Genomic DNA, 16,837 nt, shown 5'->3' with positions numbered 1-16,837 from the left:
CAGCAGCAGCAGCAACAAGGAAGAACACAGGACAGAGCACTGTAAAGTCAGTGTGGCAGAGTCTAAGGACCACCTTAGTTCACAGTACAGCGTTAGAAGGAGAGTTAGAGCAGGCAGAGAGCCTAACTAGAAAAGTGGGATTTGAAGGATAGATTGTGGTTAAGGTGGAAGAGACACGGTAGGGAATTCCAGAAACCACGATTGTCCTAAGAACCAGGGTTACTGAGGTAGGAAGAAGCCCATATCCTAATTGTGGAACCTTGAGAGATCACCCGTTTACATATCTTGAGGAGTGACAGCAAATGAGGTTGGATAAGGATCATGGCATAGTATGATACCCAGACAAGGGAGATTAGACTTGATGAGGCTAGAGGCTTGCACAGCCTTTCTGAATTACAGCACAAATCATACCGCTTCTGTGCTGGCACATCTTCGATGGCTCCCTGTTGCCTCTGAATAGAGTCTGAACTTTTTAGCACGGCATCATATGCTTCCATAATCTAGCCTGTGAATGCTTTTCCAGGCCAGGTCCATAGCACTGCTCTCACAGGAATCTGACGCAGGTAGTAGACGGCTCGCTCGTCCTCTGTCCTACCTGTTGCGCATCAACGCCTGCACCTTCTCTCACAGTCTTCATTTGGGATGCCTGCCTCCTCCCTCCCATTTTCTCTCTTTCTGTCCCTTTATGTTAAACCACCACCTTCATGAAACTTTTCTGCCTAATCAGTTTAGTCAGAGACCTTTATTCCTTGCTGAAACCCTACATTTCATTTGTACTACCCATGCCGTCTTATATTTCATACCATTGCCCCTGCTGTGTTTCCTTGAGGTCCCAGAAATGCCTCATCCATCTTCATATCTCTCATAACACCTCACAGAGCACCATAACTTCGGCAGAGATTTAAATATTGTTGAACAGATAAATAAATTTGGCTAATATTAGCTAGTTGGCTACTAGTTGGCCATGACATGCTGGTGATGACAGACTCCCATGAGGAAATTCTCGTCCATAATTGTCAGTGTTGTTTCCCTGACCTCATTGCCTTTGTTTTATAGAGTGAGGTTTGTTCTTATTTCCATAGATGATCATATGGAAAGGGAGTTTCTTACTTGTTGGCTGTTCCTTCTGTTTCCATTTGCTCGCCAAAACACTGTCTGCCCTGCTTCCCTGCTCTAGCTATTATGAAACCTTTGTTCATATTCCTGACGAAGATGCAATGTGTGCACTCAAGTGTTCTCTTTTGGTCTCTGTGACAGGATCTCTTGGAAAGAATTGAAAGAACGGGCATAGAACTCACTTTGTGTTAATGGTCCTTTTTCTCTGTTAATGCTTCATTTACTTCTCAGAAAGTTTTTTGGTTTTTGTTTTTTGCGGTACGCGGGCCTCTCACTGTTGTGGCCTCTCCTGTTGCGGAGCACAGGCTCCGGATGCGCAGGCTCAGCAGCCATGGCTCACGGGCCCAGCCGCTCCGCGGCATGTGGAATCTTCCTGGACCAGGGCACGAACCTGTGTCCCCTGCATCAGCAGGCGGACTCTCAACCACTGTGCCACCAGGGAAGCCCCTCAGAAAGTTTTTTACACACTAAAGTGTTTATTTCCAGGTTAGCCATCCTGTAGCAACCATATTTTTATGATTCACTAAGGCACTTTGTCTGAAGGGTAAAATGTCTTAGGAGAAAACTGGAAAAAGCAAACAAAGTGTACAGGCAGAACTTAAATTTTCCCCTGTGAAATGGTAGAATATTGAAATTCAGCTTTCATCACTCTACTACTGCACCGGAACTTGCCCTCACCAAGCAAGGTCCATGAAACATTTACATACCAAAACCCAGATCTCTTATTGGCTTGACTTTTTCACAGCATTTGGCACTGTTTACCATTCTTTCTTTCTGTTTCCTCGATGTCACATCTGTGTGTTGACTTCCAAATTGGTGTGCCCAGCCGCAGCTGCTCTCCCGAGCTCCAGACACAGATGTTTATGTTACATCTGAAGGGAGATGTTCTTGTAGTACCCTGTGATTCCTCTATTCTGGCACTTCTCACACACACTATTGTAACTATTTAATGTCTCTCTAGTTCTCTGTTATATTCTCAGTGCCAAAAATAGGTGTTCAATGAATATTTGTCTAATGATTGAATGAATTTCATTTACTGAAAAGCTTGTTGAAGATTCAGGACAGTGACACATGAGAAGTTGTAGTTTACAATCGCAACAGTATTATGGATTTTCCATGTAAAACTTATTGGTTGTTTAAATTGTTACTGATAGTAAATTTGCCCTTTTTAGCATCCTTAAGCAGTCTAGGTTTTTAAAATACTAATGTATTTTAAAGCCACATTCGTTGGGAAACTAAAAATTCAACCTAAAAAATTAAATATTTACAAATTATCTAGTACACTTTAAACAAGGAAAGATGTAAAGTGAGTTTTACAATAAAATCACAAGATTATAGTATGGAGGAGACCTGTTTTGACACGTCCAACTAAGAAAAGATATGAGAAGTGACTTACTTCACCACAAGCTTATATACTTCTAATGGTGTGGTATTCATGTTAAGAAAGCCAGTTGGATCTTAATCATCCCGGTGTACTCAACACCAGAGGGTTTTGTTTTGGTGTTTGCATCACAAGAAGGACACCGACTAACTGAGAGCCCTCAGTCGGGTACCCTGTGGCATGAGGAACAGTTGTGGGAACCATGATCCAGAAGAGAAGCTTTGGGGAGGGTAGCGAGTCGTAATAAGTATCTTCAGATGTTTGAAATGCTGCCGTAAGAAGTAACTAATGTTTGTTCCCAAGAGGAGAACTGGGAACAGTACACCCATTCATTCTAAAGGAGACCTAGAGAACAGTTGTCAGTATCCAGAAATCTTTTAGTCTCTATGCTGGATGTGTTCATTCTGATTATTATAACATATTACCAATAGTGAGAAGCTATTAAAAAAATTAAATATCAAGTATTAAAATGTTGGCAAAGAAGTTGAGTCCGTTGAATGTAATGACACACTTTTCTACCTGTACTTTCTAAAATTAGGAACCATTTGTCATTTTTATTGAAAAAATAAAATCTTTTTCTATCCTTTGGCATTTGTATAAAATCAAATGTAAGAATGCCAATAATACGAGTAACGAATTCTAAGTTTTCTTTCCTCAAATTTTAACTTACATTTTCTCCATGATAGTTTCATTTCTTTCAGTTTAGGGGATTACTCAAGGCAAAATAAGACGCATATGGAAAAAAAGATTTACAGAACCGAGTTTAATGCAGACTCATTTTATTAGCTGTGTGACCTGATACAACTGACTTAAACTCTGAGTGGGACTTTTCTGCATCTGTAGACAGTGATGTTTCACCCTGTAGCTTTTTATGAGGAATAAGTGAAATTGTACATGTGGAAGCACATGGCATACAGGAAGCACTCAGTGAATGTTGTTATTAATAAATCTTGCCCCAGAAGACCTGTCCTAGAGGTTAAACTATCCTATCACCACTTTTCCAGATGAATTCTGATTCGGCTTTCTCCCTTTCTCCCCTCCTCCTGCCTTTTATTTCACCAAGTTGTTGGTAATTTTAGTAAAATTTAACATTTGTGTGCTTGTTCCCCGAGACCTATTTCCTGTGAGGAGCACGGGTTGGTGAAGAGACATTTTTAAAGCTTTGTCTTGTCTTACTTCCATCTTAATTACTTTTTGCTAATGTTATTGTTGTCAAACAACCTGCTGCTACCAGCTAAATTGTGTTAAGGTTTCTTCTTGAAGAAGTCAAGAAAGGGTTAAAGCAGAGGAGCTGCCTGCTGCTGCCAGATGGTAGTTTGAGGAGAATTGCTGGTTGACCCGTTGCTTGCCCTTTAGGCCTTCCCCTTCTCCTTTATTCTTTTAACCTTCTTGGAACCTCCAAATCTGGGAGTGGAAGAAAAGCCAGAGGAGTGGGGGCCCTAGGCCTTCCTCTCCTGGACCAGTAGTGCTTAAACACCTAAATTGAAATGAAAAAGGAAATCCTCGCTGGAAACAATGCAGCTGTTGTAAATAATTCCCGTCTTCTCTCAATTACTCAAACATCTTATTTGGAGCAGACTGTTATTTTAAGCAGACTGGAGTTGCTCACATGGAGGCTATAATAATAAAAATAATACAATGTTTTATCTATATTTTAGTAAACTTTGCTACCAACAAATGTGTAGCTCTGGATGACTCAGTATTTTTTAAGTTAGTTGAAATCATAGGTTAATGGTAATTGTTGACTGTGGTAGACATTTCCTTCCTTTTCATTTCACATGAAAAGTGGAGGTGGAAAATATAATTAAGCAAGAATATACTGCGTTTTCTACAACAGATTTTGCGAGAATTTCTCAATCCCTTTTTCTTTTTCCTCTGCATCTTCCCACATCCTGTGAGCTATATGGCAAGTGATAAAGATTTGTTAGTCTCAGACTGACCATATCCGATCAAGAAGGAACTTCAGATACGATCTAGTGTCCAGCCCTTCTCATTTTCCAGTTCTGGAAACCCAGGTCCAAGAGTCAAACTAATTATCCCAGGATGCTCAGTGAGATAGTGGCACACTTAGGAATGGAAAGAACCTTTGATTTTCACCTTGTGCTCCTTGCAGAGACAAAACTGATCATTGGTGGGTCTTTTAGCCAGTGACATGCTACTACTTTATGTTCACTTTGGGGTACAGGACAAATGTTTTAGTAGCAGTAGACACCCCTCTCCCCACCCCAGTGCTTGCTGGCCTTTGTGTTCTGTTTGGATCTTTCATATACCCACTAAGTGGTGTCCTAATTCAGAAAGTTCGCTGTGAGACTTTAGATAGGGTTCTGCCTTAACTGAAACAAAAGGAGCCAAGTAGAGTTGACCCATAAGAATGCTGAAATAATTTGGGTAAGGGTTAGACCTTAAGAGTTAAATATCAAGGGAAAATTTAGTTCATGAACAGAAATGCTCTAGTTAACTTCAAATGCATAAAATATTTTTATACTTCATTTTCTGGAATCCTTAAGAGTATATGTTGGGCCTGTGGTATGAACAGACTTTAAGCACTTGAAGCTTCTATTGAAGAACGTAGGGCTCCTTGTTGTGGCTGGAGAGTGGGATGGAGGACACAGAAAGAAGGGAGATATGATTAATCTTGTGAATAATTACTATTGTAAGAGGTTGTAAATAATAAACATATTTTACTACAAGTTCCCAAAATTAAAGAAAAGGAGAATATTCTTAAAGCGAAAATTCATAGGTATCAGCTCTATGGTTTGGATGTAAAATGGTTGGTTTCTGTGTTTCAAAATCCTAACAGAGTAACTCTTCAGTGGTTCCAGATGTTTTTGATAAAAACTTGGAATTGTCACATCAGCAGCAAAAGCACTGGACTATAGACTCAGTCTTCTGTGGAGAGTGCTGAACAAATCCAGAGGGGAAAGCAAAACAGACTCTTCCCCCCACCCAGAGTATGTGTTCCCTACCCAGAGAATTTGTTCTCCAAGAAGGAACAGAATACTCAAGGACAATTCCAAATCCTTTTAATATGTTCATGTGTACAGAACAGGTAGGAAGTCTCGATTTCCAGCCTGTAGCACAAAACCAGCAGATCATCCGAAATACAGAAATTAATCTGTTTGTCTCAAAACAGTAATCTCGGCCATTTCAGACAATAGTATAACTTTGAAAGAGGTTTCTAATTATATAAACTTCTTGAGGACAGAGACCTTGTTCTTTGTTTCTTTTGTTTGCCTTTGCTGCAAGGCACAAAATATCTGTTAAATCAATATAGATTATTTAAGTCAGGAGTTACACGAGGTTGGGAATAGAAAGGCTCCGTGGTGATTAAAGCATCTATGATCCTTAGGGAGATGCCTGGAAACCTTGGAAGCAGGAAACATTTGATTCTAATTAAAACAGAAGGGAGCAGCAGTGAGGAATAAACCATACTGAGGACAGAGGGGTGGCAGCTTTGTGTTTATATGGGGAGGAAAGAGAGTTCTAAATTATTGCTTGGTGAAAGTTCATACAGAAAAGATAATAAACTATCCATTTTCCCCTACACTAAAGCCTAAAGGACCTTTCGATTTGTGCCCTAGACCACATAGTTTCAGAGTAGTTGTAAATCCCCGGACAGGTTCCCACCCTTTTGGTAAGCCTGAGCTAGAATTTTATTTACAACTTTCTAATCTCTCTCTAATCATCTGTTTCTACTGTTTCCCATCATCACTCTAATGAAAAGCAACATCTGGTTCACTGTCCACGTTGGTAACATCACAGAACTAGGCTCACCGAGGGCGTGTGGGGAAGGGGAGGGACTATCTACCTCCCTGCGGTGGATGGAACAGTGTGGGACTGGGCTCAGCGGCTGCGGTGTGTTAGGTAGAGGGGGAGATGCGTACTAGCAGGATTCGCTGCCTTGCTCTCCTTTGAGCTGGTTAGCTACTTGAATGCCTGGCCAGAGGAGATGGTGACTCATCAGACCTTCTCTACCCCTTTCATAGCTCCTGGAAAGCCTCTTCACCAGCTCTGTTTGTGATATTGACAGAAATTTAAGTATTAAATCTCTTTTTTCCTTCCACTTGTGATGTTTGAGTCCCCTCATTTACACTCTAGCCAAGGACTCCTCTGGCCACTTGAGGAAAATGTCAGCTGCCTAATGCTCCTCGAAGGAGAACATCTTTGGAGTTTTCCTTTCTCCACTCTTCCCTTTTTGTCCCCCTCAGTTCCTTCTCCTCCTTTCCCTCCCAGGTCATTTATGGCCCAGGTAAGAAAATGAATTCTAGAACAGGTCTGCCCCTGAGAATCTTGGCTAGGGTGGGGCTGGAGGGCTCTTGGATAGTAAGAGAGCGGGCGCACAGAGTGGTAGAGCCACACTCCGGGCTCAGTCAATGTGAGTGGTGGCCTTCAAGGGGGGAAGAAGTCCCAGCCAGGTGACTCTTCTTAGCCACACAACGTACTGACGCACGTGCCTGTCATTCTACTCCTTTCCTCTAAAATTTTCTTTAAAGTGCTCCTCCTACCACCTCCCCATCCCTCCCTTCCTCTCCGCCAAGAAAAAAAAGCTGACCTCTTGATGATTTCTAAGCCTTGTCAGTCACTTCTGTAACCCCTTCTGGATCCTGGAAACATAGCCCTGAAATATTGGCTAGCATTTTTCTCATATTAAATCACTGACTTGCGTTTGGCAGGGAGATGCAGTGTCTGCCTTGTGTAGTTTCAATTTCCCCAGTTTCGTGGAACAGATAAGTGTGTTCAACTTGCCTGTGGTGTTTAGGATGACACCCCCTCCCTTTATTACCATACCTCCCCCGACATCAGAGCGCTTGGGGTACATCTGGAAATGCCTGACAGAGCCTTTTTCATGGGGAACAGCGTGAGGAGGAGAAAGGGGAGGAGGAGGAAACGGGTTGGAAAAGGAAGCCTTGTTTTTCCCTTCTTCGTCTGTGGATGAATCACGTTCCCACCACTGCCATTAGGTTTTCAAGCCTCCGAGGCTGCTGGTGCAGGGCTGAAAGGGCAAGTAGTGACGTTCCTGAGAGGCAGGGAAAAGGGGTGAGGGGTCTGGGGTAGGGAAGGGCCAGCGCCCAAGAAGGGAGGGAACAAGAAGGGAGGAGTGGTCTTTTTTTTTTTTTCCCCTCCTTTCGCTCTGCTGTCATTAGATATTTTCAGCTGAAATCAGAAGCAAGCCCTACCGCCTGGCGAGCAAGAGGCTGACTAAAGACTCTTTACTTTGAACAGAATCTCAGAGCTTCAACTTTTTTTTTTTTTTCCTGTAAAGGAAAAATTGATTTTCCTTGTCTTTGTTTTATAAGCAAGAAGAGGATTTAATGAGAGAGTTTTTTCCTATCATCCCTTCAAATTAGAGTTGTCTTCCCTTCTTCGCTCTTTCTCTTTTCCTGACAAAGTACATACTGGATTTTTATTGCCTGCTTTGGGCTACTCCACCACATGCGTCAGCCGTTACGTGTAGCCGGTTAATTCTTAATTTTTCCACTGGAATTATCGCCAGTGATGGAAATGGTGTGTGCTTCTCTTTCGGTGAAGATCTGCCTAAGGTATAGCATCTGGAAGCATTTATTGTTCATATTATGAATTGTAAATTGTAAATTCATCATCCCAGTGCTCTGAAGTTGGCCAGGAAGTTCTCAGTCCGTTCAAGGAATTGGGATTCTGCTTGGTTTTCTTTAATTCATTTTTTGACCCTTTGAGGGTTTTCTACATAAAGAAGTCTGGAAGTCACGGTAAGAAATTTGGAGCTCTGGACTTGCGGGAGTGCGGTGGTCCCCCAGGTTGACAGTGGGTACGTCTCCTGCATCTTACTTCCTCTCCTCTGCATTTGGACAAAATGTATGAACGGCACAAGAGGCGCTACAGCCTATGTGACATCTCCAAGGTGGACAGGACTGTGGACGTGGTGTTGCTGAAGGTAAGGGGCCACACTCCATCCACTCCAAAGCTCTCAGGCTCTTCGTCTCTGAATCCAGTAGCTGGATTCCCTGGCCCCCCTGTATTGGGAGAATGGCTGAGAAGTGTGCGTGTGTGAACAGTGGGGAGTGTTGGGTTGGGTTGGTGATTTTAAGGTTCTTAGAATATCTGAACAGAAACAGTGGGGACTTCAGAATCAGCATTGAGCCGCTTACTGTTTCAGTGTCATTTTACTTGCTTTAAAATGGATTCTTATGCTCAGGAGAACCTCATACTCTTGAAAATCACAGACGGAGAAATTCACCTTCAGAGTTGCCCTTTCCTCAGATGTCTGTGTCCCTCTGTCCCTGTCATCCCCACCCCTCTCCTCCCAACCCCAGGCCCCCATCTGAGGGGGGGGGATCTTTCTCTGTCAGTCTCTCTCCTTCTGCCTCTGTCTCTTTGTCTTTTGCCAGAGTCTTTTCTATCTGTTGCTTCTGCCGTCTCTCCTCACAGCTCTGAGGGGAAAGATAGACAGTCCTTATTTCCTTTGGAAGGATCTCCAGTCAGTCTATTTATTAAAGTGGCAGAGTGGCCCCTTTGGCTTTGTTTGACTGCTTTTCAGGGCTAGCCTTTGAATGTTAATTGCTGTATTTGTTTGTTTTCTCCCGGTAGTGATGCTGGGTGTCTAAGCAGGATGGGGGCGGAGACTCTGGATGGCTGATTGCTCACAGAAGGCATCCTTGAATCTAAAATTAGTAAGGACTCCTCCAGCCATAAGATGGGAGTCTGGGAATGTTGGACGACTCAAGGAGCACTTTTTGGAAGTTTAGCAGTTTTCTGGCAAAGGCAGGGGAAATTGGAAGCCAACCAAGTGCTTCACAGTTGCCAAGAGACCCTCAGTACCTGAACTTGTGAAGGTGTGGAGCCAGGGGAGTCCAGGCAAAGTAGTAATGTATCGCCCTGGTCAGGGAACTAGTGGAGCTGTTGTACTGATTTATCAATTCAGTGTATTACTTGGGACTCCTGAATTCTTTTCATTGGTCCATTGAGGCCAAGAAACGGCTCAGAAGGCTAGACACAGAAGTCAGTGAAATAACACTACCATGCTGGACGAGGGGCTAGGTGGAGGAGTTGTGACTGTGGAGGGAGTGGCGTCTGTCCCTCCATGATCGCTGTCAGGTGGTGGTTTGATATGCCAGGCCAAGGCTGAGAGCAGTGGGCAACTTGGCATTTTGAACTTGATCCGAGATATTATTCATTTTAGTTTCTCTGAAATGTGATTTCCGCTGTGAAATCACAGTGATGTTTTAAAATTTTTGACCTCATGTTTAGGAGAGACTAGTTTTTAGAACCTTTATATGCTTGACTCTTTATGATTTTACCTGTCTGGGGGAAAAAGAAAGAAGGAAAAGAGGGGAGGGAGGATAGAAAATCTCAATCTGAGTATCACAAGGAGTATGGTACATTTAAAATAGTGCTGAAGTGTTCAGTGCTCTTCACTCTCATGGGGCATGAAAGCCCTCAGGAATGGGGCTAAAGTAGCACAGGCTTATTGGCCTCGTAGATGCTGTTTTACAGTTTTAACAAAACACTTTTATGTATGTTATTTTGTTTGAGACTGACTGGTCAGGCAGCAGCGGTTCCCCCCGCCCCTTCATATGAAGAGATTGAGGATTCTCCTGAGCCAGGGTGAGGAACGTAAAGGACTTGAGTGATGTGATTTTTTTTCCACAAGGCCACAGCTAATAAAGGACATAATTAGGGGTTTTTTTTAGATGTACCTGTGTTTGTATTATTTTTTTGCACCATACGGCCCTTACGCAATGAAAGATTTTCACTTCTCAGAAAGTAAGCATTTATTACAAATAAGTAAACACAAAGAGTCCTGAAAATACGCTATTTTCAGTTTGAAATGAGACGGGTGAGTTTGATTCTGATTCTTTGCTTTGGAGACAGAGAAGGTGACATCACTGAGAGCTCTACATGAAAACTATACTAATGACCTGTTTGATGTCAGACGTGCTAGGTCCAAGGGGCACACGGGTCTTTAAAGTCCTCGTATTGCTTAAAGACAGGCAGTAAATAGATAAACAAAAAGTACAAATTACTGTTAGCGATTTGATAGAAATAAACAGTGTGTTCTGTGGGAATAATGGGAATCGTATTTCAGATAGAAGATCTTTCTGAGGTGCTGACATTTAAAAAACTGTTCTCCAGAGGATAAAGAGATGCTGGAGCTATACCAAGGGAAGGCGTTCCAGAAAGAAGGAACGGCAGATACAGAGGCCCTGAGGTAGGGAAGAATGGGCAGGGCCATTGTGATGAGAAAATACTGAGCAAGCGGGGTGGAGTCATAAGCAGGCCCTGGGAGGGCTGGGCCTTGACAGCCATGGTGAGGAGTTTGCTTTGCTTAGATATGTTCCTTCTCTATTTTTTTAGATCATTCCGGCATGTGGGAGTCACTTAGGCTGCCATTATGGTAGTCCAGGCATGTTGAAATGGCTTTGTGGTCTGAAGTGGTAATAAGTGGATGGGTATGAGATACAGGCATTTAATTTTTACATCATTCCTAGTGTTTGTCTCATTTTACATGTGGAAAAACAGATTCGGAGAGTCAGTAATTTTCCAAAGTTCTCACAGCTCACACATAGTAGGTAATAGGATGCAACCCCAGATCTGATTGTTTTCAAAGTTCATGTTTTTTCTTGCTACCCTAGGTCTCTTGAGTCAGCCAGTTCCTCTTATTACATGAATATGTATATCAATTTTTATTTATATATATATATACGTATTTTTAAAAATCTAACTTTTTCTATCGGAAGAAGTCTTAGAAGTTATCACAAGCACTTTTTTCCCCAGTGCGGGAATTCGTTCTACAACACTTTGAACAGGTGCATGATCTCATCTAAATTCATTTTGCCACACAATTTTTAGAATGATTTTTCGTCATTCAGAAGTGGTCTCCAGTTATCTTCCATTTTGAACTTGTGTCTTTAATCAGTGTTTTTGAGTATAATTGTTTTACAGTGGTGTGCTAGTTTCTGCTTTATAACAAAGTGAATCAGTTATACATATACATATGTTCCCATATCTCTTCCCTCTTGCGTCTCCCTCCCTCCCACCCCTCTAGGTGGTCACAAAGCACCGAGCTGATGTCCCTGTGCTATGCGGCTGCTTCCCACTAGCTATCTATTCTACATTTGGTAGTGTATATATGTCCATGCCACTCCAGTGGTTTTTTTTTTTAAATAATTATATTGGGTGTATATGCCACTTCAGTTCTCAAGTGATCATGTATATTTTCTCACTCCTTTTCTGTGGAAGATTGCTTTATTTTATAGTAAGGAGTTTGTAATTTTTTCATCTACTCACTATATCTAAACAGTGTCCCTCATTCGTACTAAATACGCAATAAGTTTTGTGAATTGAATGAGTTAATCTTTTAATATTTGTTCATGTTATGCAAACTGTACTTAATGTGCTGATGAGATGGGGGTAAGAACAGAGAGATGAATTATGACAGTCATCACAAAATTTAGATTGTGAGCCTATCCCTTCGGTATCACACTTTTACAACTCCAGTCCCTCCCATTGGCATCTGAATAATTCACTGTAGATTAACTTCAAGATTCTCATCCTCTTTTATATACCCATACTTTCTTGGGCTTATTCCACATTCTGATCTGTTCCCTTTGTGAGTTCTGTACAGTTAGTTTCATGGTAGCTTTTCTGCATCAAAGCCATCTCTTAGGATTTCCCTAAGGCTGGGCACACTGGTCTTTATCCTCAGATCAGCTCTTGCTTCCCATCATCAGCCCCCAGCATCCTCTGAAATCTTACCTCCTTTCTGAATTTTTTTCTAAATAATAAGGTGTAGGTTGATAGTATCCTTTGGTCACCCATGCCGCCATCCCCCAGCCCAGTACACGCATACACACTTCTCTTCCTCACCTTATTGGTTACCCCTCTCCCCCAGTGCATATATGCCTTCTGGCTCTAATGATCAATAAGTGGTTGGTAACTATGAATCATGTGCACAGAATGGGATGAGGAAGAATTTTAATTCTTGGCAGAGGCCCTTTGGTATCCACATGCCCATTTTCCTCAGCATCCTTCAAAAAGCTAGTATTGACCTCACAAGTTGGTGAATGATAGGACCCTTTGTCTGACGCGGTTCAGTAGCTAACTCATGAGCGCATTGAGTAAGAGACCACTCCTAACACAAGAGGATACCAAGTAACAGGAACTTACTGCAAAACTAGCATACCAGAAAGAGGGGAGTCGGAATCTAGGATTAACTGCTGACTTAAACTGATTTTAGTACAGGGACCATTTCTGTTTTACTAGTTTTATTACTTTGGGTACCTGGAAAAACATTGCCTACTAATAATAACATGATTTTTCATGTTACTGATGATTTTTTGAGAACTTACTTTGTCGCTAGTAATTCAGAGTATCAGATGAATGGTTAAAAGATTTGCAACCATGTTTTGTGTGCATTGAATAAAAATGTTCACGGAGGAGGATGACCCCCTCCCCATCCTTGATGTTTGGGCAGGCCACCTGACCTCATTAGTGAAAGCACAGAAGGAGTAGTTTGTCTTTAACTCCAGTGTCATTTTCCAGAGAAATACACATCCTTTAAAAAGTTTACTTGCTTTAAGACACTTCCATGCTGCTTCAAACAAAAGACATAAGGAGGCTAAGGACTGAAGACAACTATGCCTGTCTGCTCAGTTACACTCAGATTCCCTGAAAAGACTTGGACTCAAGTGTTGGCTTCCATGTCCGGATGGAGGGGTTTTTGCTTCCTTTTGTTCCAGCCTTGTAACTCTGGCTAGATCTCCTGAGACAGTTGCAGAGGAAGTAAATACAGGCAATGGCTGGGAAGGCTGGGTGTAACCATGAGCTGTATTATTAGGATGTTCAGATATAAACAGTAGCAGAAACACTGCCAAAAACAAGAGTTCTCTCTCCACTGAAAATATGTACAACTCTATTTTCAGACTGATGGGAACGCAACTTAGGTGTGGTTTAGATAATCACAAGGGATCCCAGGCTTCGTGACAGGAATGAAAAATTACCAGGATGGATCGACATTTCTTTTGAATTAACTTCTCTTATCCCGTGTTCCATGTGCACTATAACTCACCAGGACTTTGGATGTTCAGGACTTGTAGTGTCCATGGTCTGGTTGTCATGGAGATAGAACGTGGACAAAGGACTAAGTTTGTGTTTTAGCTACAGAATCATAAATGGAGTCAGAGCCAGAAAGTGGTTTTTGGTAACTTATTCCTCCAAAAGATGTGAATATTTAATGGCAAAATCTCTGTTTTCCTCATTTCCAACTACTTGCTAAACAAAATTTCAGAATCATTTTGAACTGTTTCCTCTCCTACCCATTCAATCAGTTGCCAATCCTGTATTTTGCTAATAATTCAGAGATTCCATAGGGCAAAACCTGGATAAAGGGGCTTATTATTAATCATTATCTTTGTTTTTCTCTTAAGCTCAAATTATTAGCAGTCTCAACACTGCTGTTTCTTTCTAGTCTGTCTCCTAATTCTGCTGGCGATCAGAATCTTCTTCCAAGCCTAGTCTCAGAGCTGGCTAAGAAGAGTGTCGGTAGTACAGAGAACCAGGTCATCATCCAGTAATATAGAAACCTGAGTCTTAGAAGTCACCTTTTGGAAAAGAGACTAACATGAGAAGAGGTGTGTTGTCATGTTTATAATCAGGGCCTGGCATTTTCTCAGGCCCATAGCAGGCACTCTGAAAATGTTTAAGGTGGAGCAACGTAGTGTGTGTGGCCTTTAAGTTATCTCATTGTGTGAGTGAGAAACAGGGGAGTTGTTGAAAAATAGCCCCAAGACCAGGGTAAATTTATCTGTCACATCAGTGATTCTGAAACCGGGCAAAAAGCGGGAGAGATGTTTTGTAATCCAGTTTATATCTTAAACAGCCTACTTATATATAATAAGCACAGTATTTTTCACACATGAATATGATCTGCTTGGTGTTGCTATTACTGTATACAGGATGTGGTTGAAAACGCTGATACATGTTTTGACATTCTTTCCACACTCCGTGCATAAGGAGTTTGTCTTCTGGTTAATGGCATTGACCATGATTGGTAGCATCTGGCCCAGATTACCAATGCTCCTTCTGACTGTGTGACTTCTTTTCTCTAAACAAGCTCGCTTCTCTCTAACTGCTGCACACTCCCTTTTTTGCGGGGGGGGGGGGGGCGGTCAGGAAAACATACATAACATAAAATTTACCACATTTAAGTGTACAGTTCAGTGGCATTACGTACATTCACATTGTTGTGCAGCTATTATATTACCACTGTCCATCTCCAGAACTTTTTCATCTTTGCGAACTGAAACTCTGTACCTGTTAAACAATAACTCTTCATTTCTCCCCTCCCCCAGTCCCTGGCAACCACTATTCTGTGGTTTGGCTCTATGAATTTGACAACTCTAGGTATCTTACATAAGTGGAATCATACAGTATTTGTCCTTTTTGTGACTGGCTTATTTCACTTAGCATAAGGTCTTCAGGGTTTTTCCATGTTGTAGCATGTGTCAGAATTCTCTCCTTATTTTAAGGCTGAATAACATTCCACTGCATGTATGTACTACCTTTCGTTTATCCGTTCATCTGTTGATGGCCATTTGAGTTGTTTTCCCCTTTTGTCTATTGTGAATATTGCTGCTGTGAACGTTGGTGTACAAATATCTGTTTGAGTCCCTGCTTTCAATTCTTTTGGGTGTGTAGCCAGAAATGGAATTGCTGGATCATAAGGTAATTCTGTTTAAGTTTTGGAGGAACCCCCTTACTGTTTTATACAGTGACTGTGCCATTTTACATTCTCAGGAGTTTACATGCACAAAGGTTTCAGTTTCTCTGCATTCTCACCAACACTGGTTATTTTCTGGAGGTGGTTGTTGTTGTTGTTGGTGGTGGTGGTGGTGGTGGTGGTGGTGTGTGTGTGTGTGTGTGTAATAACAGCCATCCAAAGACGGGTGTGATGTGGTAGCTCACTGTGTTTTGATTTATTTTCATTTTGTTAATCCACGCTCAATTTTATGCTGTTTATGTTTGTAAGAAGCCAGCTTTCCAAGCTGCTTCATCTGTAGATGTGTGTTATCTAACATGCGTGCTGCCTTCAGTGTGTCTTTTCTCTTGGTGTGTTCTGCCTCTACTCTCTTACACATTCTTTTCACCTTTTACTCAAGAACAGATGAAGCCAGTTCCAACCTTTCTCTCAATAATCATAACTTTGTTTAGCCATTTGGAAGACATCTTAACACTTAAAACTCAACACAGGCAGATAGAAGGCACCATCAACATCTCCTCTGGATTTCCTAAGTCTGTTAAATTGTGGATTTTTGGTTCCTCTTTCTCTCTTATTTCTGTGGGTTCTGCCCTTTGTACCAGCTTGCTGACCTGCTGCTTCTTCTGTGCTCCAAAGGCCATGTCCCCAGTCCAGGCACACGCTGTCTCCAGACCAGAGCAGTCTGGGCCCCTCTTGACTGGTCTTGTGTGTCCTGGATGTCCCATGCTGCTTCTTTCCTCCCCACTGTCCGATTTTATCTGTACATTTCTACAGTTGTTTTCCTAGTATAACACTGATTTTTTTTTCACTCCCTTGCTTATAAAATTGGGGAGAGGGGTCCACCCTGGTAGAGAACAAAGCCATATCTCCCATTATTCTTCTTTCCTCAGTTTATACTTCTGGACACTCATGGGCTTTTCGTGCTCCTCAAAAACATCTAAGGAAAAGTCTCTGCTCTGAGTTGTAAAGCTGTGCTCCAGAACCACTGACTGGTCACATACATGTGTGTTTCTGGGAAGGGGTCCATGGCGTCCCTCAGATTCTTGAAGGAGTCTGTGCCACCAAAGGCTGTGCACTCCAGCTCTGAAGCGTCCTGACTGTTTGCTCATCCTCTTTGTCACGTGGCTGGAGTGCCCTGCCTTACCATCTCTCTCTTTTAAGCACACCTCACCCCCTGTAGGGCTTACCTCGTATACCACCAGCTTAGTTAATAAGCTTTTCCCAAATCTGTGAGCCAGAAATGATCTTTTTTTATACTAGAGACTTCCTTACCTCTCTGGGTTTCAGGTACTAGTTTACCTATTGTATTTCACAAACTAGTCTGTTTCCCAACCTGTAGTCCCCAGTTTGTAAGTTATTTCATGGGGTCTGATAAGCCTTAGACCCGTATGGTTATACGTGTGTCATCCTGGGATGTGGAGGCAGATGTAACCCTTGACATTTTAAATGAACAGAGAGGTCCCTCATACTTTAAAACTGTGGGACCTATTGTGCCAGTTGTCATCAGGATCATGATTCGTCTCTCTATTGCTGTACCTTGACACTGTTCCTTGCCTAAAGTGGGTACAGTACTCCCCAAAAGCTGACTGGCCAGCGTGTGAATGAAT

General features: G+C 42.1%; 1 protein-coding gene across 9 annotated transcripts in view; it reads left to right on the top strand.

The window, feature by feature from the left end:
• AKAP13 (A-kinase anchoring protein 13) overlaps positions 1 to 16,837 on the top strand; it is a 341,436-nt gene that overhangs the window by 217,071 nt on the left and 107,528 nt on the right. The window contains exon 1 of one of the 9 annotated variants that reach the window (XM_030873207.3): positions 7,728 to 8,408. The exons of the other annotated variants lie outside the window; for them this stretch is intronic. Within the exon in view, the coding sequence (XP_030729067.1) occupies positions 8,328 to 8,408 (81 nt within the window). The 5' untranslated portion in view covers positions 7,728 to 8,327. Of the gene's footprint in view, positions 1 to 7,727; positions 8,409 to 16,837 lie in introns of those variants that run through there. 9 annotated transcript variants of the gene reach the window in all.

The sequence above is a fragment of the Globicephala melas genome, chromosome 2 (assembly GCF_963455315.2).
Source record: "Globicephala melas chromosome 2, mGloMel1.2, whole genome shotgun sequence".
NCBI lineage: Eukaryota > Metazoa > Chordata > Mammalia > Artiodactyla > Delphinidae > Globicephala > Globicephala melas.
Note: the sequence above shows the minus strand (reverse complement) of the source record. Positions and strands in the feature narration are given on the sequence as shown.